Here is a 27,417-nt window from a genome sequence, read left to right on the forward strand (position 1 = left end):
AGGTCAAGGCAACAGGAAGTGGCTAAGTGGCCTATGAAGGGGCGGGGCACTGCCTTTGGTAGGAGGCAGCATGACTATATGACACATGGCTCTAGGCTCACCGGGCCTAATGAAACACATCCAGTGCTGGGTGATTAGTGGGGGCCGCTGCGTGTCTAAGTGTCTGAGTGAGCGTTTGTGCGTTCATAAAGAAAAAGGCTCGTGTTTAAATGTGGAGACTATTGTAAATTACCTAGCGAGTGAGCGGCGGTTGTTTTGGAGCTGAAGAATCGTCCCAGGCCCAAGTCTCCTAGTTTCACTACTCCAGTAGCTGTGATGAATACATTGGCTGGCTTGATATCTGCAGAGGAGGAGAGGAGACAGGGTGAATGTTGCATTGAGTGATAACCATAGATGTAGAATAAAGAAATAACAAAAACAAAAGTGAATATTCTCTAGAAAGGGAGGATCATTTGGGAAAAGGTATTGTTTTATGACCTTGTCTCTGAAAACAACGCTGTATTATATGCTGCCTGTTATTTAAACTGTTTAGGTTTACAGTATTGGTACACTCTTTGGGTTGCTTTTTCAAAAGTCACGTCGAACCGTCTCGCATCCGCCTTTGAAATGTAATGCGCCAATATAATCGTAAGCTGCTTTTGAATAGGCGGTCTCTGCAAAGTGGTCATTCGAGCTCAGGGTTCATTAGTGTCCCTCTGCCATAATCAGAGTCAGTCCAACGGAAGTACACCACCTGCAGCTGTAAGAGTGTGAGTGTGTGTGTGTGTGTGTGTGTGTGTGTGTGTGTGTGTGTGTGTGTGTGTGTGTGTGTGTGTTAGTACGGCAGCCTTCACACATGAATCCAGGTTCTGGATTTGACTGGGCCCTACTCAAAGCATATGTGCCCATAAACACGGTGTTCTCTGGTCTTTATGTTCTTTAACACCCTCACTTAAGCTTTCTGTCAAATGCATCAAAGCTGTTAAAACTGAAGAAAATATTGACTTCATGTTTTGTGTTTCTCATGTTTTTCCTACTTAAGAGGTAGTACGAGGTGTATTTTATTTGGTATACTATAAAACAGGAACGTCTAACAGATACTGTATGTCCCCCCTTCCAGGCGTAGTGCTAGTATGCTACATGATATCAACCTGCAGAGACATGACTTTGAACACGATGCAGAAACTCAACACCAGCAAGCAATGGGTTGTTTCGGTGTCACACTCTCTGGTACGTTGTTCTGGTTGTTCTGGTAAGGCCGTGTGTCCACTCATCTCTCAGACGAGTCACAGACAAGTGTGGGGTAGTATTTCATGGCCCCTGTGGAAAGAAGCTCTCTGTATCCAGAACGCCTCTTTAATGTAAAATCAGTGGAGTATTCTACCATAAAAATACTGTCAATTAAATATTAAACCAATTCCAAAGTTGATCATTTGTCTTAATGACAGACTATAACCCCATTACATGGCCGAGATACATTTCACAAAAGTGATGTGGAAAAAATCTAAAAGGTTGTATAAAATAGAAGTTTTCAGGGGAAATGGGTTTTCAAGAGCTCAGCTTCTAATTGTTCATATGCTTTCAGACATTCTTCATGTGCTTCATCATTTCTTAGTGGTTTCCCCACAAAGCCATCCTCCAGAGGACTTAGCACTGGTGTGCTAATTTACTGCTTTACAAGTATAAAAGTAAGTTAACTTCTTTATTCAGAAACGTAGTTCAATTCAAGTCTCATGAAATAGATAACATTTCTTGAGTACTCCATCATGTTGGTAATCACTCAAAGTTAAAATATGTGTGGGTGCATGTGTTAGTGTTCGTGTACTCTGTGTGTACTCTGTGTGTGTGTGTGTGTGTGTGTGTGTGTGTGTGTGTGTGTGTGTGTGTGTGTGTGTGTGTGTGTGTGTGTGTGTGTGTGTATTAGGGGCTGCAGGACTTCAGATATTTAAGTCATGTGATAAATATGTCAACCTGTCACTGATGAAGTGCTGGAGAATTGAATGTTTTGCAACCAGCAAAAATATATATTTGTAAAACATACTGCATATGCTGCTGAAAGCACAATAACAAGTGTGCTACAACTGCTATATAAGAAAGAGAAAAAAAAGTCAGTCTCACTGTCGTGGTCCTGCTCAGTCACAGTTTCACGCAGCTGTAAAGTGAGTGAGTATGTATAAACTCACCTCTGTGCATGACTCTCCTGGAGTGCATATGTTCGAGTGCACTGCAGAGCTGGACAAAGTACTTCCACACGGTTCTCTCTGGGATGAGCCTCCTCTGCTTCTTAAAGTGCTGCAAAGTAAACACAGGAGCACACACACACAAACACGCACACAAATATGAGGTTACAAATACAATATCTCAAAATAAATGAGAAAAAAAAGGGGGGGGGCTTGAGTGACACGGAATACTGTTTCAAGATGGTAGCAAAATGTTTGTCTGCTAATTCAGCATCCAACCCCAGACTGCGTCCCCAGCCCTGACTCCACTGTTAATGCAACCCAGACCCCTCTCCTCACAGTCTCTCCCTTTCCTAACCAAACTCTGTCTCATTTTGTCAATGGCCTACAATAGAAAGCACATGCATTCAAAGGAACAGAGAGAAGAAATCTGTGGTACCTTCCAAAGCTCTCCCGTCTGACACACAGCTCATTTGTAAGGTAAAGCCTTCAGTGGCACAGTGCCTCCAGATGTTTTTAGCTTGTTTATTTATTCAGGACGGCCGTGTGAGTTATTCTAGGTCATCAGGACAGTGGTCCATATCAAGAAAAGTTACACGCTTTAACTTAGGAGGAATGACTGATTGATACACCATGACATGAATAAAGATGAGGCGGAGACTGCAGCAGGTAAGACTGAGAACATGTAAGAAGTGTCCTCATGGATCCCTTAGGAAGGTTTTAAAAAAAATAAAATAAAAAACCCTCAACTTTCACCTGCTTGGATGACAGTCTTACAATAAGAACAATTCTGGGCTATCAGCAGAGCTAACACTATAGATCAGACCTTTAAACATAGTTCAGGTGAACATCCTTGATGGTCCTTGTTTTTTTAAGGATGTTTGTCTGAACATACAAAATACATTTTGCAGACCACCTGTACATTCATGTTTATGCATTGAAACAGAATCAGTTCACAATCTGTTTGAACTGCTGGTTAGTTAGTTAGCTAATTAGTTAACCGCCGCAAAACATAGAAACATTAACATTATTATTATATAGTGACTTATAGTAGAATAATTCACAGTAGTATTTATGATAAGGTGTTTTTTTTTTCTTCAAGAAACAAAGTAACATTTAAGGGATTGTGTGATGTACCTATCCTGTTCTTAACTTCCTGTTGCTCTCTTAACGGGGCTACTATATTTATGGAAATACATTAGCGTTGTGTATTTATAGTAGTGAGTGTATATTTAAACAGAACACCTATAGTCTCAGGTGAGGTCAGAGGTCAAGAGAGTAAGAGAGTAAGAGAGTGAGCGAGAGAGAGAGAGAGAGAGAAGAAAGACGGAAAGGAAGGAAAAAGGCAGTGAGATAAATGAAGAGGTTACATATAGTGGAGAATAGAAGGAAGCAAAGCAGAGGTAAGAATGGCATAAATGATGGAAGGTGTGTGAGAAAAAAAAAAGAGAGGGATAGAGATTGAGAGAGGGAGGGATAGACCTTGGCCTACATCCAAACAAAGCCTTATTGAGAAGCCATTCTTCCCGTGCCCTCCCATTTCCATATCAGAGGACCGTTTGATGTCAGTGTGGGAGCACATAGACACCCACCAACACCACCACCCTCTTCTCCATGCCTTTTTCAGCAAACACCGCACATGCAATATTCTGTAAGTGCATGCAAATCAAGGACCATTTGATTTCATTTGAATTCTGAGATGGTCAGAGAGAGAGTAATGGAGAATGAGGGAGAGAGAGAGAGAGAGAGAGAGAGAGAGAGAGGATGAGAGAGCGGCGTGGAGGACGAGAAATCAAAAAGAATAAAAACATTTAAATTCATTCATGCGGGTGGGGGGGAGAGATCTTCTGTTTTAAATATGGCACACTGTACGAATGTGTTTACTTCACATAACGGCCTGAGGAGGAGGAGGAGGAGGAGGAGGAAGGGGAGAAGGGGCTGCTAATCCATGGCACGCACCTCTGGACTGCCACAGTTACATTTAAAAAAAACAACAAATCCTTTAGAACAGTGCAAGAGAACAAATGTTGCAGAGGATGGGCGTGTACTTTGGTATCAGACTGTAAGTTGTCAGTAGCCATAAGGAGATGACACAGTCTGAATGCTGCCAGCATGCTCGGCTGCTTAGCTATGATAGCAGTGATGCTCAGTGGTTTGTTATTGTACCTCTGCAGGCTGCCATGATATCTCTTTGTAAAGTGCATCTCTAGAAAATGTGTGTGTCAACTTTGGTCGACTCCACACATTCTTTACTTGCAGAGTACAGCCTATGTAAGTATTCAGTGTCTGTGTGTGTGGGATATATATCACTGGTGTATGTGTGTGTGCTGAGCCTGCCATGTTCACTCTCTTGTACCACTAATCCTCGCCTCTCCTAATTTGCTGTGTTGAACTGTGCAGATGTGGAGCTGCTGAGTATGACTGCAAACAGCTTGTCGAGCTGTGCCGATACAACGCTGCAGCATCATTTATGCATGGGAGAAGACCGGGCTTTTTACATGCACACCACTAATTTGATATACTGGCAGGTTTTTAGAATAACTGCTGGTTCGGCCTAACTCAAAGCTGAATAACAGGGTGAGTCTGGGATGGAATTGCTTTTCACTTTTGAAGAAACCTGTTCTTTCTTCTGCTTCAATTTCAACAACATGCTGCCATGAAAACACAGAGGGGATCTGGGTGTAAGACGTGGTCACGTTTATACATCCCTGGGCTCAAAGCTTAAAAAGACACTTGCATTCATCTGGACCCAGTTTTAATTTGGCATGTTAAATTATAACAGCTCAATATAGAGGAAATGAAGTCAAGAGTTTTCTATAAGTAACATAGTGCAGATTTTCTTTTATTTACTGATTGATTTTTTTGATCAGTTTTGTTGGTCAATGCAGCTATTTGATTTCTTGATATAAACAGCATATTATGTGAGTACAAAGAGACGTATTTAAGGATGATGAAGGTGTAAAACAATATCACAGCATGAGCATGCTGGTGTGAAGGCCACAATAACTATGTCAATGTGTTAGAAAAAACAATTAAAACTTAAATTGATTAAATACAAACTACAAATAGCCTCTGTCCAAGTCGCTCCCTCTGAGATGTAATATGTAAAAAAGTACAAGGAAGACATCTGTTCACACAACACATGCTGCATCTTTATGACCATTAATCATTGCTCTATTCTTGAAAACTTCCCTTGAACAGTCGAGGCATGCCAACACACGACTACGGGATTAAAGGAGGTTTGCAGGAGGGCTTCTATTAGTTGGTTTTTGGTTTCAGTAAGGGATGGATGATTCAGATCGACTCAGTGTCCAGTTAGTCCAAATCCTGTAAAAACCACAAACCGCAGACCTCCTGCCTCCATTCCTTTTGTTGTATTTTTTTTTTTTAAAACCACATCAGCAGTTTGCTGCTTCAATGATAACATTCCTTTGAAGTGTGTGATATAGTGTTAAACTACTTGACTAAAGAATTACCGGTAGCCCTAAAAACAAAAATGGAATTGTTGGGGGGTTTTTCTGCCAAACCGAGACTTCCTCCTCTTCTTTGCATTTTCTTCTTTGTGTCCTTTAAGGTCCTTGCGGTTGACATGTTCTTGGAAATGTTCCCTGACCACATAAACAAATCCACTGCACTTCCAGGAGTCTGGAGTCAACAGTGTTAGCTGCCGGGGTCTGCTGTCTGTAGGGGGGTTTTCATACCTTGATCATACGTGAGAGGTCCCCTGCATCTGCCAGCTCCAGGACTATGTTCAGCTCATTGTCCTCAATGAAAGACGCGTGGTACTTTATCACATTGGGGTGGTTCAATTGCTGTGGAAGAAGAAGAAAACAGACGTGTCATGGAGAAGGAAGCAAACAGAGGACATGTTGGTGGAATTTGTCACATTAGAAGCCTTGGTGGTCACACTAGTTCTACACTTCATTGTAGAAGCTACAGCCAGTAGCAAACATATTAAACAAATGATATCTACACATTACAAGCAGCTGATAATAGCAGAAGTTTATAATCTGTGGTACTTTCCCCACCAGTTTAAAAAGACAATTTTTGGATTCCACATTTTGTAAGTGTGGACCTAATGAGACGGTTTTGTCCTCCAGTGTGACAAAACTGGGTGATATGTCACAACAACCCCTCTGTCTGTGATGACAACAACCCATGTGTGACACTCACGCACACGCACACACACAAACACGCCTGACAGGCTGACATGGCTGGCAGTCAGAAAAACAAGCATCCCAGGCTCATCTCTGGCTGAGATTTCTTCCTGTTGGTTGGTCAATAAGGCAGGAACAGCATTCCCGGTAGTAAACAAAAAGTCTCTATCCATCCAGAGCAAGGAGGAAAAGGAGGGGGGGAGCGAGAAATAGAAGGGAGGGAGGCGCAATGAAGGGAAAGAAACAAATGACACAGTGACACAGACAAGCAAAAGGAATGATGGAGACAGGGGTGAGAGGGAAGGGGAGGAGAACAAAGGTGGGGATGAAAAAATAAGCAGGAGACAGATAAGGTGAGTTAGAATAGAAGGGGGGGGGGGGGGGGGGGGGCGCTGCAGGAGGAGATGTGATATGTGGAGAGCTGGAGACGTGGAGCTGTGTGGCGTGGCGATGTCGAGGGGAGGGGGTGATGCGAGCAGACGGCGCAGTGTGACACGCGTCCTCAACTCGGCTTCGCTCGGCTTTCTCTGCTGTGATTAAAGAAATGTTCATGCTCCGGATGATGCCGTGAAGAGGGGGAAAGGAGAGCGCAGTACAGTGCACTGCGCAACACTACACTCTCCACTCCATCTCTGAATCCCTCCACAATCTCCCCTTTTTCCTCACTCCTTCCTCTCTTTCCCCTTTTCTCATGTCTCCATCTTGCCTTCTCCCTCCCTTGTCCTCTCTTGCCAGATGTATTTTTGGCTCAGAGTGGCAGTTCTGCATGGCTCCACACTGTAGCAAAGCCAGAGAGTGATGACAAGCCCCCCACACCCCAGCCCACTCTATTTCCACAAATTGAACCTCAGGCGGAGGATACAGAGAAATAAAGAGATATGCTCACATGCAAATGTTTCTATAAATGATGGATGGGAGTCTACTGCAAAACAACTATCATTCCTTCTCACACAGAGGCGTGCATGATTGTGTAATTACACACCAGCCTGTGTAATTACTTAATCATGCAACAACCAATGTGATATATTTAGTTAGCTGATGATCTGTTTCAAAAGGAGAACACGATACTGACGGATGCTATCTGATGGTATTAAATTAAGCATGATAATAAATTAGGTTACAGTGTATTTATAAATGGAACTACAGACTCATCGGGAAGCAACTGGTAGGAACATGAAGTATAGTTATATAAAGCAGCTTTTGATGGACCTCTGCGGTGTGACATGTCTATAATTTTCAGTTTTGAGGCCCACGATAATGATGAAACGATTCTGCGATGATTGACATTTTACAAGACAATCACATGTAAAACATCTGGATGACTGAGTAACTGAAGAACAAAAGAAATCCGACGTCCGTTTCAGCTCTTCTCAAACATCATCACCATTTCACCGCTGTCCGTCAGTATCCCACTGTCTTTTTCGTCTCCTTCCCTTATCCCACTGTCTTTTTCGTCTCCTTTCCTTATCCCACTGCCGCTTCTTCTTTTGCCAATTAACTTTATTCATGTTAACCTTGTCATTAGTACCACCATGAGGAGTCCCGATGTGATGACTGTTACAGTCAAATCGACGGGGAAATCTCTTTAGATCTCTGTCCTCTTTTTCTACATTAAAATGTCTACATTTGGCTCCAGTGATATCGTTTATATCTGTCGATTTTTTTTCAAACTCTTACTAGACGTGTACCAAACGTGCAAAAGCCCAACACTTTCAAATAGACGTCTAAAGGTGACAGCGAAGGTTGAATGAAGCTGCTTGCTGAAGGCTCTCCTGCTTGTCACTAAACTGCTGTCAGAATCCGATCATAGACAGAACCCAGACATGCACTCACACATACACAAACACGTGTTTGCAGGCACACAAAAAAAGAGAACACGAAGAAGCTAACATGCGGACGTCATTACCGGCTCTTCACTGCTGATTAGGGCAGATTATTACTCTTTAGAATACTATTCAGGCTTGATGGTATCCACCAAGCAAGAGACACACAGCTGTGAGATTTCAAGAATGGTGAAACAAGAAGACTGGCAGGGAGCGGGCTATTTTCTGAAACCAACATTTAGACAAAAAGGGCGAAGAGAGGAGAGAGATTCTCAAGTTGAAATCATCATGCCAGAACAGGAAAGTACAGATGAATGAGCAGACAAAAACAAGTACAGACAAACAAACAAATAGGCAGACTGTTGAAAGGCCATGACTGACTGTGTGTGTGTGTGTGTGTGTGTGTGTGTGTGTGTGTGTGTGTGTGTGTGTGTGTGTGTGTGTGTGTGTGTGTGTGTGTGTGTGTGTGTGTGTGTGTGTGTGTGTGTGTGTGTGTGTGTGTGTGTGTGTGTGTGTGTGTGTGTGTGTGTGTGTGTGTGTGTGTGTGTGTGTGTGTGTGTGTGTGTGTGATCACGCGGCAGTATGTGTGTCATTCCAGTCGGTCCATGCCAGTGTGCCTCTCATTATTCTGATTTGGCTGTGTCTCCTGTTGGCCTGTCTAGTGGGGGATACGGCAGAGGGGCTGTCTCTCTCTCACACTCAGCCCGTTATTATCAGGCTGGCTGGGCAGCGCGGGGCTCGACGTAACTTCCATGTTCACTTGGAATCAGCTTACAGGATGAAAGGAAGTGAACAAAAAGCTCTGAGGGGGGAAGATGAGCAAGGAAAGGGAGAAGGGATAGATGAGACGTAGCAACTGGGTGAAAATGGTACAGACAGAAGAGATTGGAAACAGAAGGAAGAAGAGGACAGAAATATGGAGGAAGACAAAGAGGGAATAAAAATGTGGGTGACAAAATGTGAGAAACACCTGGCAGGGGGACACTAACCATGCCCCGACCCCTCGTAGAAGGTGGGATATACAGATCAAGGCAAACTTCGCTGTCTCTTGCCGTCAAGTCAATGATCTTGTGCACAGATTACAGCTCTCTGCCAGGCCTCGTCTGCATTAGTATCACTGCATTTGATTGGCCTTGAGAGACCCGGGAGGTCCACTGATGGGTTTGAAAAAAGCTAATTGGTTTTCTTTTCTTTTCCTGATGTGTATATGTAAGAGTAAGTATGTGCACAAACTGCCTGAAGTGCACACGCATGCCAGGAAGGCCTCCTATTCTAACCAGGGGAGACATCGGAGCTATCATTAGTTTGTTCATTAGTGTTTGAGAGGAATCCAGCAGGCATGTTTTTAATGGTGGTTGGAGACATGAAAACACGCTATTGGAGGAAAACATGTAAAAAAAAAAAAAAAGGAAAGAGAGGAGATAAAACATCAAGAGACACATGTGGGAGACAGTTAAATTTCCATGGTGATGCACCATAGACCGGCTCTAAACATTACAAAAAAAAGATGAAAAACAATAGCTTTGGCATTAAAAAAAGAGAGTCAATGTGAGCCTGGGGGGAAATAACACTGGTGCACCCCTGTGTGTACACACACACACACACACACACACACACACACACACACACACACACACACACACACACACACACACACACACACACACACACACACACACACACACACACACACACACACACACACACACACACACACACACACACACACACACACACACACACACACACACACACACACACACTAATACACATGTACTAAAGAGTCACACACACGCATTCGTACGCTCAGCTGTGTGCACAAAAACTACAACAACCCCCTGCATTCATATCCATGCAAGAATGTGTGCACATGTGTGCACGTGCCCACACACTAACACACACATCCAGAGCCGTCTGGTGCAGATCAATTGTTTTTTCTGTGGTGGAAGGTCTCAGCTGAGGCACCTTAAGAGAACAGAGCGCAGCACATGACGCCGGCTCTCCTTCTCTGGTTCTTTACCTTAAGGAGATCTATCTCTTTGATGCAATCTTGCCGAGCTTTGGCATCCATCAAGTCGAATATCTATCAAGAGATCAAAAGGAGAGGGGGAGGGAGGACAGAGGGTGTTATGACATATTCAAGAAATGGTAAGATTGAGAAACAGAGTGAAAATAGGAAAAAAAAACACTAAATCGAAAACATGGTTGCTGTTATCTAGAGGGTGGCGTTGGAGTGACTACAGGTGTTTCACATCTGACTCACACATCACATAGGTGCGATTTTTGTGTGAGGTGTGTGTAAAGAGTGCGTCTGTTTGGATGCATCTCCTCGTCTTGTGGCCCGTTTCTGAAAGCAGTTTTAGTCTGAACGCTGAGTCTGTACATTTTGTGTTTCTGAAAGCTGGGTTACTCAAACCGGAGAGATAGGGGTAACTCCAGCTCATGCACACTGAAATAGCCACTGAATTATATCTACTTAGTTTAATATGTCAAATATGATGAAACTAAGGTACCATCATGAGTCTAGTTTGAACTCTCTGTATTATATTTCCTTTTCTGCTGCTTCCACTTTTCTCCCGCTGGATGCACCTAGGCCTAAATGAGAGTACATTTTATATTCAATACCAGTGATCTTAAGTGTGATTTAATATAAAATGATTGACTGCACTGAAACTTTTCGAGCAGCAATTTCTCCAGTGCCACTTCTCTGATTCACCCCTACAGCAGTGTTTTTCTTAAAAACATGTTCACATGAGGACTTCTAATTCGAGAGGGGCAGAGGACGAGGACCTCTCTTTGTTACCTGTTGTCATGGACATCATAGCACAGGGGCTTCATTAGTGTTGGCATTTTACAGTCGTGGTGCATGTGCTAACCTCAGAGCGAACTCTACTCAAGTCAAGTCAGCTGTTCTAGACCAGGAGATTCAGAGTTTTCCAACCAAGAACGACTCAAGTCAGAGCTCAGGGGGACACTCAGTTTGTTTAACCTCCAATTCTGAAACAAGGCCCTGATGGTTTGTATGTAAACTGCATGTATGACTGTTGCATTTTTCTTGTCATGCACATTGACTAAAAGAGCTGGGCCGTCAATCAATGTATACATAGTATACATACTATACTTTACCACAACACGGGGCTTGTTGGGAGTGTGTGATGCACAGTGTTGTAGAAGTGGAGAAGAATAACTTACAATCTGAGATGGGGTTTTTTTAAGAGGTAGACAGTAAAAGGGAATCTGATCTGAACTGTGTTCTTGAATATTATAAAGGTGGATCGTTCATGATCACATTTCATACCCTGGCTGCACTCGTTAGGTCTTTCTCACCTGGACTTTCTTCAGAGCCACTGACGTGTTGTCTAACAGGTACCTCGCCCGGTACACCTCACTGAACTGTCCACGTCCAATCTTCTTCTCAATCTGGAAGTTTGCCAGCGAGTTATGGCCCATATCTGGTTGCAATGGTTTCTGAAAGGACAAATAAAAAATGTTGAGGACATACAGTATATGCACAGGCACGCATTTTATTTTTGAAAAAAAAAAAGATCTACAGACAGTTTGCCGTTGTCGTGTACGTATGTAGCATTATAGTGCAGAAACGACGAGATGTGAGTGAAACGAAGCGTCAGTTGTGTGTTTTGCTGAGAGGATTTGACTGGCATTCGGCTGATGCGTCACACTGGGAGAGCGAAAGGATCAACTGGCTACAATCGATACATGGAGGACAGTTATCTTGCTGTTATTGAAGACCCAATGAGCCCTTCAAGGTCGTATCAATGCAAAAGTGTGAACTTGCATCCTGATTTACATTTCACAGGCAGCAGTACAGCCTGGCCTGCTGGCACCAAATTCTAACTTCTAATCTAACACAGCCAGTTTTGTTAATTCAGCTTTGTTTTGATGTCTTATGGATATTTACATGACTGTTGTTGGTGAGATGAACAGACCTCCTTTAAGGCGAGATAAAACCTTCCTTACATTGAAGGATAAAATGTCTTTCTACATAGAAAGAAAGTTAGATGGAAGGATAAGCTGCCTGTTTTTGAGTTCACTGGAAGTGCAAGTGTTTTTCTCTCCTTTGTCTGCCAAGTTATCTCACTGATAGTCTGGCACTCGGCCACAGACTACAGGACTCCCCGCTTCTCCTCGCCACATGACTGGCTGTGTAGGCTGAGACACTAACCTTCCACAATTAAAAAAAGAAACAAAAACAAAGTCAAAAATAAACCAGAATGAGCCCTTTGGACATAAAGTGTGAAGAAAAAAAAGCACGGAGCAGGCTGCTTGACCTTTCAAGCCTTTTGGTAAACTTGTACGAGGCGTCTGCGGGAGCAAACAGAAGGTGACAGATATCAGAATGCCACATGTCACCAGCGCACATGCCAATGTGGCGGTGGGAGCAGCTCGGGGGCAAGTGACTTAGGACAGAGGGAAGGGAGACAAAAAGGAGGAGAAGGTCAAAAATTCATCTTCCAAGCACTTAGACTGCATCCCATTCATGATTACTATCTGTCTATCTGCTTCTTTCCTGTTTTACAGTTTGTAAGCGTTATCATGTGTAAAGGTCTGAGACTGTGCAGGATTCTCAAGGACTATGATACATCATCTGTGAAAACAACAATCCAACCAATGTGATCAATTAAATACGGACAACGCAATAAATCTACTTCACAATGAGTTAGGAACTATAAAGAGTGCAGTGTCATGTTTCGCTTGCCTGATTTTAAAATAACATCTAATGACATCAAATAGAGTTACACAGTAAAAGCTTATAGAGACAATGTTTCTTTGTTTTTTTCCCCCACGCAGAAGCCACCTGCTTCAAAGGCAGTTTAAAATCTACAGCTCAAAGAAAAGGTTATCATTTGATAAATGTAAAAACAGACAGAAAGCTCATAGGTATGGTGGGGCAGTGTGGCTGATGGGACTATTCAATGTTTTCAAAGTTGGAAGTTGACTGTTGAAGGTGTGAGCCAATTAGATGCCTTGTCCAATTAACACTTAACACCGTTGAGGTGTGTACGTTTTTTTTTTCCAGCATGACACCACCGTCATCACATGCTGTCTCAGAGTCACTGTGACACAGAGCATAACACACTGCTGCACAGCCTACTGTTCACCACGACAGCGGGTTTCAAAAAGACGCTAAACGTCTTTGCCAATACATACGGCACCTCTAAATGCTCTTCCATTAACCGCATTTTCCTGCAGCTGTAAACTTCATATTAAAACAATAACTTACATGCAGGCAAAACACAAACCTACACAAAGAGCTCAGAGGAGCCTGGCAGTGAAGGTGTGAGCGTGTTGTGCAATAAAGAAATCTGTGCAGTCTTAAGATTGACAGAAGGGATACCTATTTGTGGGATGAAAAATGTACAGTGTGAGGTGTACAGACATGTAAGAGTAAGAGAGAGAGAGAGGGAGAGAGAGAGAGAGAGAGAGAGAGAGAGAGAGAGAGAGAGAGAGAGAGGGAGAGAGGGAGAGAGGGAGAGAGGGAGAGAGGGAGAGAGGGAGAGAGGGAGAGAGAGAGAGAGAGAGAGGACAAGAGGGCATTGCTTTCATTCGCTGCGTGGTAGCTTGACAAATGTTTGCATGAGCTTCTAAAGCGCTGTGACAACCGCCTGCTGAGAGCACAGTCTTGCTAATGTGTCCTGGCATGCCAGCCCCGTAATCACACATTTACATATGCAATGACCTACATTTGCATGTCAGATCGCACACTGTCCGGCATGATTAACAGTGGGCACCTCCTCATGTGGAGTCGCCCTGGGTGGCAGTAGAGGCCATGCGAGGGCGGAATAGAGGGCTGGAGGGAGGGCGGCTTTTTTGGCAGCCAAGGGGCCGGGCTGCCAGGCAGGATTATGTCAGCCGGCGGCCTCGGCATTAGACACTTCATTAGAGGTAATCTGTTTAGCAGTGGGCAGTGTATGTAAACTTCACAGGCCATTTGCGGCACCTCTTCGCCCCCTGGCCTGGCCTTCAAAGGGCAGCCAGGCCAAGGCTGACTGACAGGCTGTCTCATCTGCCGCACACGGGTGTCACACAATCAGGGGCTCCCAGCTGAAGCACAAGGGCCCAACAAACACACGCACGCACACACACACACACGTATACACACACATTTCCATTTTTGAAAAAGGAAGTCACAGGGGAAGGACCCTGAATTACATATGGGTCAGTGTCTGAACAAACTGGGAGGAAAAGGTTGAAGACTACAGCTTGTGAGGATGTAAACGTGCATTATGAAGATTATAGATAAAGTGCTGCCTCGTGTTCCTTTCAATAGAAGAGGGATCGTTATCTACATGGGTGAAGCATGGCAAAAAATGTCACCAGGGACACATGTTGGACTCCTTCTCCGAGCGTCCATTCGAGAAAGAAAAAAGAAGAATTTAAAAAGAAGAGGTCAAATGTCAAACATATTCTAAAGTTTAACTTTATATAAAAGATTAAAACAAACAGACCAACAGTGTGAGACCCTTTGATGATCACTTCCATCATACAGAAGGTCGCCATCGTTGACGTATATTTCTGTGCTTTCCATGTGGTTTGCTTTCTCTTTTCACTCAACACTCTGGTTGGTGAAGGGGACAAGCTGTAGGGGATGGGGATTAAGTGGCAGCCATGCAAGGCATTATGGGAAATGTCTGTGAGGGACAGTGTGTCTTGGGTATAAAGGTGACATACAAAGCGCCATAGGCGAGTCACTAGCAGGGGGGAATTGAAAGAGAGAGAGAGAGAGAGAAGATGGAGAGCGAGAGACAGAGGGAGAGCAGACAGACAACTCGTTGGAGGGCGTGAGATACGGGCTGCCCAGTAATGACACCGGTGCCAAACACAACTGACAAGACACATGGAGAGCGGAAAAGAGAATGTGGAAGAAACGGGGGGAGAGAGAGAGTGAGAGGGAGATGGGGGGGGGGGGGAGACAAGCAACAGAGGGGAGAGGGTGTGATGTGACAGCCCAGCAGTGCCAACGGCTGCCACTGAAAGGCCAGCGGCGGCACAGAGGTGGCGTCTCCCATGGAGAGAAAAGAGAGAGAGAGAAAGCCAGGACATGTCCATCCTTTACCAGCGACAATCAAAAACATCTCTTTAGTTTGGCACACTGACCACATTAAACACAGCCTCCTTTAGTCACTTCATTTAAATCTGAATAGATATCACTCATACATAAAGCAACACATTGACTACCGTTCAGCGCAGATCCCTTAAAAAAAGGGCTTTTCTAACTTTTTTTTTTTTTTTTGAGAAACCACTCCAGCTACAATCACTCTCATTTGTGCCCACACATTCCTAGCTTGCTGAATTTTCAGACTAAGAAGAATTAAAAAAAAAAAAAAAAAAAGTAAAATATTTGATTTCCAGTCAAGTTGTATCAGATCCCGAAACAGATTTTAGCAGCTCAGATCCAGCCAAACAGGAGTACTGTGATCCCCCCCGCTGCTATCCAGATGTCGCCTGTGATACAGAGTTTTGTTCATTTCCTAACTGTCACGCGGACTTTTATCTGCGTTTCGTTTGTTATCGCTCTAGAATTTTACTAAAAACAAGGATCAACATAAAACAAAACAAACAAGTAAAAAACTCAAGCGTCAACACAAATCTGTTTTCACATGTGAAAAGTACAAGTCGATTACAGCGGATGTAGTTTCAGAGAGAGAGAGAGGGAGGGAGGAAGGGACACAAGTAGAGACAGAGAGGAAGTGGCAGGCAGGGATGGGGGGGGGGGCTTCCTCTCCTACCCTTACCAGTCACCTGCCCCCTTGAGCGGGGTACCATGCAATATTCATCCTCAGCCAGTCAGCCAGTGAGCCAGCCAGCCAGCCAGTCAAACTGGCAGGATTCACCCCAAAGGTGCTTCTCAATTTTTTCCTCTCAATCTGCTCCACAGCAGCACCGCCTTGTCTCATCGCTTACAGACAGATCCGTGTCTGTCAAACTCGGCAGCGACTATCAAGATCTGATCTGAGGGGGCCTCATCACCAACCCTCCCACTCACTCAAAGAGCAAATGCGCCATTAAAAATGCACATCTTACTCGCTCATCTCGTTTACCTAATGCATATGCATCATACCTCGGGGACCAAGAGAAATGATATTGCATGAGATACAGAATATCCTTCATCAGATATACAATTCAGATTTCTCCAGGAGAAGGCTGCTGCTTTTTTTTTTTCCCCTCCCCTTGCTCGCATGAAGACTGAACCTTGGGAAAGTGTGAGGAAAATACAGGACTTGTTGAAAGACATCCATCTGGATGCTGGTTCGACAGCCATCTTCATACTCTGACTGACTCTCTACATCTCCCACTAAATGTGAAATCCGTTCAGACATTCTCTGTGAGAGTGGGGGGGGGGGGAAAAAAAACCTGACGCAACACGGAAAGTTCCCTGTGCTACTGATAAACTAAGCACAGAGAGTGGGCCTGGAATTAACACTGATGTAAACTGCAAGAAATAGACTGAAAAACAGAGGGAGATAAATCATTAAGCCTGAACAATAACACATAATCAACTGTTGGGAGATCAGCAGAAGCTCTCGAGTCTATGTGTGTATGCGTGGGGGGTGATGCCTAAGTGAAATTAATCATTAGAGCTTTTATCTGACTTTCTTCTGTGGGCAACCCAATTATCTTTAATTTTGCAATTATACATCTTAGGATAAATTAACCCCCTTGGCAATTGTGTGAATGTTGCAGTGCCCTTGCATACACAAGAAAAACAACAACTGAGAATAAAAAGCTATTTTTAGTGTTGTTTCGCGCTCTGAAAAAAAAAAAATCCAAATTTACTCAGGGGCGTAAAGATGATCCTCTTTGTTTAAAGTCTATTCAATAGTTATGGAGGCAAAAACATCCTTCTGGAAAGAAATCAATGGGCCTGATGTTGGAGGGCGGTATTAAAATCCAACAGTGACCAGATCTGCGCCTAGCAAACCTGAGGTGTATCGAACCGAGAGAGGCATAGAGGGAGGCCAGGCTCTGTCAGCCTCCAGAGCTCTGATCAATAGAAACAACTCAACATTCATCCTCTGCTGTCTGTCTGACTCTCTCTCTCTCACTCACACACACACACACACACGCACACACAAACACACACACACACACACACGCAGGCAGGCAGGCTCGCTCACACACACGCAGTGTTCTGAAGGATGCTCACACCTGCACATTTTGACTGACACAGAGAATAAGGGTCATACAGAATATTTACAATTCAAACTTTGAAAAAAAAAAAAAAAAGGAAGTATACTATTCCTGGAATAAATGCATACATGTGGTGGATGGTTAAAAGTCCACCATTTCACTGGAGCTATGGGGAAGCATTTTACCATATCATAATCCTTCCTCATTTCAACAACAGCCCTCACATGACTGAACACTGTGACATGTCTGTCATTGAGAACTTACTGGAATGAAATCCCCTCAGTCATGTCAGGAACCCAGCATGAGTAACAAAACACATATGAACATCATGAAGGAAGAGAAGAAGGTCATTCATGCTTAACGCTTCTGATCCTGCAAAGAGACTAAAGAAACACTGACGCTGTTTACCTTCAGAAACTTAAGACCCACTGCTTTAGACCTTTTGATTTATCTCTTGTACATTGTTGAGATATTTCACTGTTTGCTCTTTTCTGTTCTCATCCTTTCATAAAGCACTTTGTGACTCTGCTCTTAAAAAGTTTGACATAAATTAAGTCATTATATTATTTTGTTCTATAAAATATCTAATTAAGAGTATTTACTTCTTTCAATTATATTTCATTTTCTTTTTTTTGAGCCTCATACAGCTCCATATACCGTCTGAAATATAACTGTATAATCTCAAATCTCAATATAATCTCAAACTGTCAGACACTCCACATATGATTAATGATTCAAAGGAGAAAACGGGTGGATGATTTATTCTAATCTATTGTGCACTAAGAGATATTTCATTTTGCACATTCAATGTCAGATTTTTTTCCTGCATTTGCTGCTGCAGGCGTGTTTCTATCTTGTTAAATACGATGATCTGTTACAAAAAATGTGCATGGTGTAGTTGGAAAACTACGTTTACATCACGTGACACAACTAGCCAATGCATTTTAAGAAAAGTGTTGAGTATGTCTTTGATAACTGAAGTGTGTGTGTGTGTGTGTGTGTGTGTGTGTGTGTGTGTGTACCTGGGGCTGAAAGACGGGTACGGCTGCTTGCTGTCCCTGAGGCTGCGTGTCCATATCCATGGTGTTAGGCGCTCGATCCTTTGCACCTCTGAGAATCAAGCAAACAAAACACAAGCAGTGGTTAGCTGTCTAAATGTTGACTATCATACCAAACACTATCCTGTCAAAAAATGACTCAGTTCTTTAGTGATAGAACAAACTCAAACAACCAGCTGCTAGTTTCAGCCTGAGTGTCCTGTTTCAGCAGAACTGGCTCCTACGTCACGCCTGAGGATTTGACACTCTTTGTTTGTGCCCCTCTCAAGTTGCAGCGTGGCAGAAGTACAGCAGGCAGCGAAATTAATCTGAACAAAGATGAGATAATACCATTTTGTATTTCTTTGGCATTACTCCAAGGAACCTTTCCTGGGAATTTCTGGTTATACCACCATTTAAGCAGCTCCACGTCCTCTTCTGTTTTCTAAGAAAATATAGGTCACACAGAGGTGAGTGTGTCTGGTATGGGTGTATGCCACGGAGCTGTTTAATTGCATGTTCTGGCATGTAGCCTAGAAACAAGCTAATTGCACAAGATACTCCACCACTAGTTGCTTGGCGTGTCACCACAGTTAAAACAGACAGTGCCATAATGTGAAATGTTACCTGAATGAATAATTTACACCAATATTTGAAAAACCATGATGCAAAGATTATATTCACACATGCAATTAGCTTATGTTTCTCAAGCCTCCACTCAGCTCACGTACGTGAGAAGAAATCGGATTTTGACAGATGCTCTGTGAGAACTCCCAGTACACTCTGAATGAACATAATATGGTTACATAGTCCAACAATTAACACCAGTTTACTTTTCATTGACTCAACATATAGGCTGATAATAGTGTCGTCCTCTATTCATGTGAGCTGAGGTGTTGCATGTATGCCACTGCATGTCTGCTGTGCAATACACTAAAATAAAGTAAGGGAGTGTGGGCACACATCTGTCGTGACATTAAGACCGTGAGCTAAGTGAACATGTACAAACACTGGGTGCTTGTGAAGAAATGCTTTAAATGTGTATTCTTGAAGAGCAATAATAAAGTCAGTAAGAAGTAAACGCAGAGGATACAGAGGATTTATTTAAAACAAACAAAAAAAAACCCTATATATATATATATATATATATATATATATATATATATATATATATATATATATATATATATATATATATATATATATATAGGGGTTTATTTAGATATATATGTACATATATACTGTACATATATATCTAATATTGGATATCCTATTAGATCAAGCACAGGAAAATCCTCATGTTTTTCTCTGACGCTTGGCAAACAATCAAGTTATAGTTCAGTCTTGTTCTTCCCATAATCATGAAAACGAGATAACCAAGATGAGATGATTATTTGTTTTGTCCATAGGTTTGGTCATGCAAGATAAGTGTAAAGAGTGTTTAAATGTGATAAATGTCCCCAGTCCCTGGTGAAGGAAAAATCACCTGGTACAAGAAGAGACTGACACAAAGAACCTGCCTCTCTGCTCAGTACCGTTCACTTTAGGCTAATGATGCTAATTAGGCATCTGCCAAAAACACATATGCGAGGCATATGAGTGCATGTTCTGGTGTGAGTTGGGGGGGATGTACTATGTTGTTGTGCATGCAGAAGTTTGTGCATGAACAGGCATGTATTTTGCATAAACCGTGGTTGTTTATTTTAGATGTGTTCAGCCTTTTCCCCCCCACAGCCGTTCACTGGCCTTCATGAGAGCTTTGAAGATCATTAAAATGTTTGCACAATACTATTTCTCCTGGGATTTCATTGACTACCGTATATTGAGAATATTATTATCTTAAATTAACATTCAAACAAGTTTAAATCAATTCAAATGTAAAAAAAAAAAAAAAAATGCTGAGGAAAAAAAAAGAACCCACTGCTGAAGGCAAAAAGGCAAACTAGAGGAACATTTTTAATAGTCAATTCTGAATCTTTGGGGTCATGTTTTTAATTTAATAATAATAAAAAAAAGAAACATCATTGCTGAAAGCCAGAAATGGCTATGACTGGTGTAATGGCTTAACTCTGGTTATGCTGCCAAAATCAAATCATATCATCTTCATGCACCTCAGTAACAGAATCTTTAAGCAGACCTTATTTGTCCCATTAAGTGTCCAGAACCAAACGCCTTCTGACACACAAAGCTGGATGTCTTCCATCAACTAAAATGACCATTTTAAGTCTTAAGTGTTTTCATTAAGTTTAACATATCACAAATATCTCATTACATTCAGGTGACCGTGTTACAGCAGTGTTTGGATCATCAGCTCCACAAAGAAAAGCTGGGATTTAAAATGCCCCGTGTTTTTTGTTCAGGTCTAAAGTTAGCATGTTCTCAAGCAGCGTGCGTGGATATAATGTATAAAGGGGACAGGACTATCGCAGGGCAAGTGTAGTGTGGAAGTTTATCATTTGTTTATCTAAATGTAAAGTTTGAGTTAACTGTTATAACTGGATATAGACAGTGGTGATCAGAGATTTATTATAAAGATCCAAATAAATGAAAATGAGTCAAAAAGACAGTCAATACAATGAACATTAGATCTTCAGCCCATGTAGAAGCAATATGTTGTCACTTTAAATGTATTACAGGAGCCATACACATGAATGTCAACATATTACCGTTTCACATCTAGTCCTTTCAAGACTAAATGGAACATGCTGGATCTTGGTGGAGAATGTATTACCATGTGGAACAAGGCTGACTAGCTGGCTGTTGTGGCATTTTGATTTCAGCATCACAGGGGACTTTGAAAGTTACCCACCCGGGCGCCCTCGCTGTGATTTCTCTGCACTTCAGCCTTGTGTTTTGTTAGATTGGTGCTGGCACCCTCGCTCCTCTCCCCTAACCCCTCTTGTGGTTCTGACTGTCTACGTGTCAAAATAACCAGGGGGCATCCGAGCTCCCTCCCACATCCCATGTTAACGAGATCAATTAAGACTGCCACGTTGGATTAACGCACGCCGCAATGAAGCACAATTGAGGAAGCTAACTCAATCAAAGGAGGCAAGGTCACACTGGTGGGGTTCTCACTCACAACGCACAGTGGGCAAAGGCTTGTCCTAGTGACTGGAGGAATCAAACACACAGATTGATTTCAACTTCCATCATGTGAGCCCTAAATCTGCTAAATGTCTCGCTGCTTAAGCCCGGCCCCATGGTTTTCTGTGATTCTCTCTGATTCACTAAAGGTCCTGCTCTCATCGCAGTGAGGCCTTTTAGACTTGTAGAAACATTTGGTGGGCACAAAGCAGCAAGAAAGTCAAGGTGCCAGTCTGCCTGCTTTCTGTCCTGGGAAGAATGTTGGCTTACAAACTGGTTGGGATATTGCCAACAGTGGGGGTGCAGTAGCTAAAAAGCTAAATCCCCCACTGTAGATGCATGTCTGACTCATTCAAAGCTTTTGTCTGAGACAGCTGCAAATATTCAACACACTGGTGTTAAGACAGAGGTGAAGAGAATCAATAAAGGCTAACAAAGTGAATACACACATCTGCTCATGGTGTATACCTTTAATCGTGTTGGAAACAGTTTAAGTGTTTTTCACATCGACTCGTGATTGAATGCGTTTGGTGGCATCTCAGGTTTACTTTAAAGTAAACAAGTTATCCACAAACCCCCATGATGATATCCATTCCAATGAGGCTTTCAGGTGTGATGGATCATTTAGATATTCAGCATGTGAGCGAGCAAGCACACCGTTCATCTCTCTGACAAACTGATGGTTGTTTTTTCTGTTGGGGGAAAGTGGGGAGAGGAGAAAAAAAAAAAAAAAAAAAAAAAAAAGTTCCCCGCTCAGACCACCAACCACTCAGTGTAAACAAACCCGGTTTTCTGACTGTGTTCCATCTAATGTGAGACTGCAGGCTGACATTCTCACAGCAGGCCCGATCACACGTAGGTAATTATACAATACAGGAGGGAAGGGAGAGACGACGAGGCAGAACAAGAGGAGGAAAGAGAAGGATATTAACTATTCAGCAGTCTTCTTTGTTCTCACATTTCCAGCAACACTGCTCTTCTGTTTATTTGCTTCTTTTTTACTTCCACTTACCTGAGGAACATTTGTTACTCACCTTCTTCTATTAGACATATTTTAAATCTGTGTGTTTTTGTGACACATGCTTATCCTTGTACTTTAGTTGTACTAAAGCCTGAAGCTTTTCTTTAACATGAAATAGACTTTGACTAAGGTGGAACTGTAACCTGAAACTCACCTGATGGACATAAAATTATTTAGAAATTTGAGTAGTTACGGGAGCAATCCAGTACTTTTCTAATACTAAAAAACGTCCGACCTCTGATAACAATGTTAGATGGCCTTCTACCGTCTGACTTCCTCTGTGTCCACAATGAATCAAGGTGAATGATCAAGCGGTCGATCTTGACCAAAATCAATGTTTTTCATGAAAATCAAGAAGCCTGGGGTGCCGGGCAGCCTTGCAGGTGCCCCGTGTACAGAGGCAATGGTCCTCATCACAGCGGCTGTTGGTTCAAATCCGACTCCCCACTCCCTCCTCCCAGCACTTCCTGTCTATATGGCCGTTAAAGTTTGTTCTTTCTGGACTTACAGATGGCTGCCTCTGCTTGTTACAGGAAATGAGCCAGTCACCCAACGTGACGACAACAGTTTGACATAGAGTCCACTTCTGTACTATCCACTGTTGGAACCACTTTATACAGTACCAGATTGGGCCAATTCTTGATTGTATAAAACATGTGGACCATAAAGTAATGATGTCCTCTTCTACCAGGAGAGATATGCACGCATAAATAATATTTAAACAAATGAAAATAACATCAAGAAAAGCTGCTTCCAGGGTGTCCCCTTCTTTTTAATCACTGCTGCCAAAGAATTGATACACTGTCATTTCCATAATCAACATAATGACAATCTTTGGATCCGCCTCTAAGAAGAGCCCTAAAAAGGATGTAGAAATGATCTGATTGACAACAAGTCATTCAATGTTGGTATGAAAGAGAAATCTTTGGTGAACTGCGTCAAAAGAGAGTTTGGCGAGGCACAAGCGCAGCAGGGGTGGAGGATGGGACAGAGAGGGACAGATGCAGAAGTGAGGGGAGAAAAAAAAAATGTCAGAAGAGAAGAAGAAGAAGAAAAAAAAAGGAGCTTGTTAGCCCTGATGTGTTCATGGTCCTTTGAGAGACTGGTTTGGAGCTGTGCACCAGCACCACTGAAGTTGGCACTGGCTTTAGCTTCTCTTTAATCCCCATTTCCTCTCTTCTGCATTATTCATTCAGAACAGGAGAAGAGAAAAAAACAAAGAGAGCGAGCCGATTATGAAAAGGTGGATCAAGGCAGAGTGGGGGGGGGGGGGGGGGGGGATGAATGGGGAAGGAAAAGGGGGAAAGGTCCTGGAATTAAGCGGCCATGAAGAGAAGAGCTCAGCTCGCTATGAGGACAATAAATATGAACATGGACTGATGAGCTGTGGTGTGAGCGGAAGAGAAAAGAGAAGGGGCAAAAGGAGATGGAGAGAGGGGTTGTGGGGGAGTTAAAAAAAAAAGCAGAGAGGAAAAACATAATGTGACACTATCCGGCCCAAGTGTAGGATGTGAGGGAATCAAAGGCACCTTTGAGGAGCCAGAAGACGACAGTGAAAGTGCTAGAAGAGTGGTGTCCATGATTACAAGAAGTGGGGAAATCTTTGAGTCTGTGCTCATGAAAGCCCACCCCGGGCCTCGTCTGAAACCCCTGCTCGACTTATACTGATGATACACAGAGAGGAAAAAAGGCAGAGAGAGGAAGAGAAGCGCTAATGATGGAGGGGTCCAGATACTACTGAAGCAGGCCACTCAACAATTCATTTTAATCACTATTCAAAATCATTAGCCCGAATGTGCGAGTACTTCAGTCTGGTGGACGACAAGCCGAGAGAGAGAGAGAGAGAGAGAGAGAGAGAGAGAGAGAGAGAGAGAGAGAGAGAGAGAGGGGAGCGAATACACCTCAGCGTGTCAAGTCGCTTTTGAGTTCTTTGACTGAGACGGTCCAAGACTTGGGATGGAATAGAAAATGAAGAAAAGACTTTATTGTTCCGCAATCTTACAGAAGAAAAATCACAATTTGAAGATGAAGGGCGAAACCTTTGAAAAAGAGGCTTTATGAAGTCCGCCAAACACACTTCAAAAGTCAAAGAATTTAAACTTTGCCCAGTCACCAAATCTGGTAACAAAAGTACGAAGTTAATCACGCCACAGCTCTGCATGAGAATATTACAGGAGCGATGGATAAGTCAGACGGACGACACAAATAACGACACCACAATGAATATTTATGGCTACCTCTATTTCAAACTCTTTCAAATCTACACATCACAAAGCTATTCCAGCTGGAGCCTTATTTAAACTCGCTTGTTTCGGCCTACAGATAGGTTTGCATATCTGATACGGTTTTTCATGTACCTTACATTTTAACCACAACGAACAAGCAAACAGTTTCAATGTGGTTGCATTCAATGTTTTGATTATTGTTTTGCGAATATGTAACGTTACCTGTATACAGTATATATTTGAAAAGTAATCTGACATGTTTGGATTTTTCTTTTTAATTCCTGCACATATCTTACATCTTATCTTAATGATGGAATTCAATGCTTCTTCACAACACACAGATGAGGGCGACTTCCAGATCCAGATTTTCTATCACCTCGCACGGACAAGCATGCTACGTTTATAATTTATTTTTTTAGTTCCGTTTAAAAAGGGAGACAGAAAAAAAAAATTTATGGACTAAAACAATGGCTCTACAGCATGAGTGTTTGTTTGTGTGTGATATCTTTACAAAACGCAGACCTTCTCCCTCTCCCGTGTGGATGAACACAGTGAAATGATAAAAAAGGGAATTAAGACAAAAGGAAACCGCTGAGGTCCGTGGGGACTCTACAAGGCCAGCGATCCATAATGCGGCTTGCTCACTATTTATAGGCCTCCTTTACATTTTTCACTTTCACATTTTTATAGGCTAATGATTATTTCACTGCAGAAGTAAATAGCACAGCACCAACATCCCGTGCTTCATGTGAGGCCTAAATTGATTTATTTCCCAACAATCCAAGTAAACTAGTGCAGAGCTTTGCTCCTTCGAGCTCACATTTCACCTTCTGCAGCCTCCATACAACACATCTGCACCATCACCTGATCTTCCATGAGCCAGTAATCCCATTACCCACAGTGCACCCTCCTCTGTCTTCATCTGTGTGCACACACCTGCACATTTGTATCATCTCCATCTCCATTTCCCTTTCACGTATTCAGCCACTATGCAAGATAAACATGTCCACCATTGAGTAAAGAGCTCAAGCACATGCAGGTGCCAGCCCGCCTTCCTCCCCTTTCTCCTTCTCCCTCGCACTTGTCCTCCCCACCTCTCCTCCCCGGTGCTTCCCTGCTCCAGTGTGTTTGCTGACACGAGCTGGCACGTGGCTAAAAGCCCGGGCCACCTAGGCTCTATTGTCCTGCCCACTCCATTGTCCTGCCCACTCCACAGCGGCACTGACGGCTCTCTTGTGGCGAGGGGCCCTTTGTTGCCAGCCTGTCACTTCAGCAGGTGCCTTACAGCAAAAGGCAGCAGCCAGCCAGCCATCCAGTCCGCCCAAGCCGCTTCGTTAGCGCAGCACACTGTTTGATGAGCTCATTTCATCAGCCGGGAGACGGCAGCCAAGGAGGATGCTAATAATCACTTGAAAAACAAAAAACATTTCACTCAAGCTTGTAAAAGATAAACTCCAATTTCAATGATAAAAGAAGAGTGACAGACAGCCCAGGTACCAGTCACAAAAGGAACGCCAGACACGCTATCCCTCTCTTTTTCTTCCCCTCAGCATCCCTCTTGTACAAGGTGAAACCAATTCATTCTGTCAATCACTGAGAATAAACAATGTTTATTGACAAAATGCTGACTGTGTAAAGAAAAGACCAAATCATGTGGGCAAAGTATGCAAAAAAACAGAGCTTCATTTAAGACAGCTGTGTGATCCCTCAAAAACCAACTAAGTGTGTGAAGCCCCCCCCCCTACCCCCCAGGCACTCAGGAAAGGGGACTCTGGGGGTTTGGTCGATGCTTGTACGCCCTCTCTACAGTACAAAATGCAATATCACATCTCAGCTCAGTTTAAATGGAACCCAATGCATAACGTGAAGAAAAGACCACTTCATACAAGGTAGCAAGGGACGCTCATTTGCAGTGCACATTTGAAGGATGTTTGAGGAACCTTATGCCCGTTTAAAAAGAGTGACACATTAAGTGCAAGAATATAGAGGAAATCATTGAAAGTATTATTAACAGAGATGAAGAAAGAAAAAGGCTTAAAAACATGAAAAGTGTCCTGACGATGTTATTTTCATCCAAAAAATATCCAACATCATGACACTGCTGTCATGGTATCATGCCTTAAAAATATCCACTTTCTTTCTTCGAACATAAAACCAGTACATCTTTGGAAATTATTTTATTTGAACAGAATATTCTTGTAGACATTGCAGCTCTAGTTTATTGTTTATGATTATTATATAGGAGAAGAAGGTGGCAGCCGTAGAGGTAGTTCACATGCAACACACAATGTCCCTGACACACCTTTTTGTAAACGCTTTTCTGCATTTCTATATCAACGCCCAGACATCATCTAAACACTGAAATACTTCTCTTTGTTGTTTTGTTTTGTTTTTTTGGGGGGCTTTAAAGTATCTATTCAGGGTTTTAAGAGGAGCACACACCTCTGAGCTGATTTGAACCTTTGAACTACATATCAACGCCCAAAATTGCACAAAACAGCGTGACGCACATCCCGAGGCTTTGAGTTGCATTAGAGCCCTCTGGCAACAACTCATGCTCTTTCACAATGCAAAACTGAGCATTACACACACACACACACACACACACACACACACACACACACACACACACACACACACACACACACACACACACACACACACACACACACACACACACACACACACACACACACACACACACACACACACACACACACACACACACACACACACACACACACACACACACACACAC

The 27,417-nt window shown here is 42.8% G+C and overlaps 1 protein-coding gene across 1 annotated transcript in view; it reads right to left on the reverse strand.

Annotated features, from left to right (window-relative positions):
* nek7 (NIMA-related kinase 7) overlaps positions 1–27,417 on the reverse strand; it is a 55,703-nt gene that overhangs the window by 17,068 nt on the left and 11,218 nt on the right. Inside the window, exons 2-7 of the mRNA XM_079349808.1 lie at positions 18,312–18,399; positions 11,467–11,607; positions 10,160–10,222; positions 5,861–5,971; positions 2,163–2,271; positions 233–340 (exon numbers count right to left, since the gene is read on the reverse strand). Of these exons, the coding sequence (XP_079205934.1) occupies positions 233–340; positions 2,163–2,271; positions 5,861–5,971; positions 10,160–10,222; positions 11,467–11,607; positions 18,312–18,371 (592 nt within the window). The 5' untranslated portion in view covers positions 18,372–18,399. The remainder of the gene's footprint in view (positions 1–232; positions 341–2,162; positions 2,272–5,860; positions 5,972–10,159; positions 10,223–11,466; positions 11,608–18,311; positions 18,400–27,417) is intronic.

The sequence above is a fragment of the Symphodus melops genome, assembly GCF_947650265.1.
Source record: "Symphodus melops genome assembly, chromosome: 8".
Taxonomy (NCBI): Eukaryota; Metazoa; Chordata; class Actinopteri; order Labriformes; family Labridae; genus Symphodus; species Symphodus melops.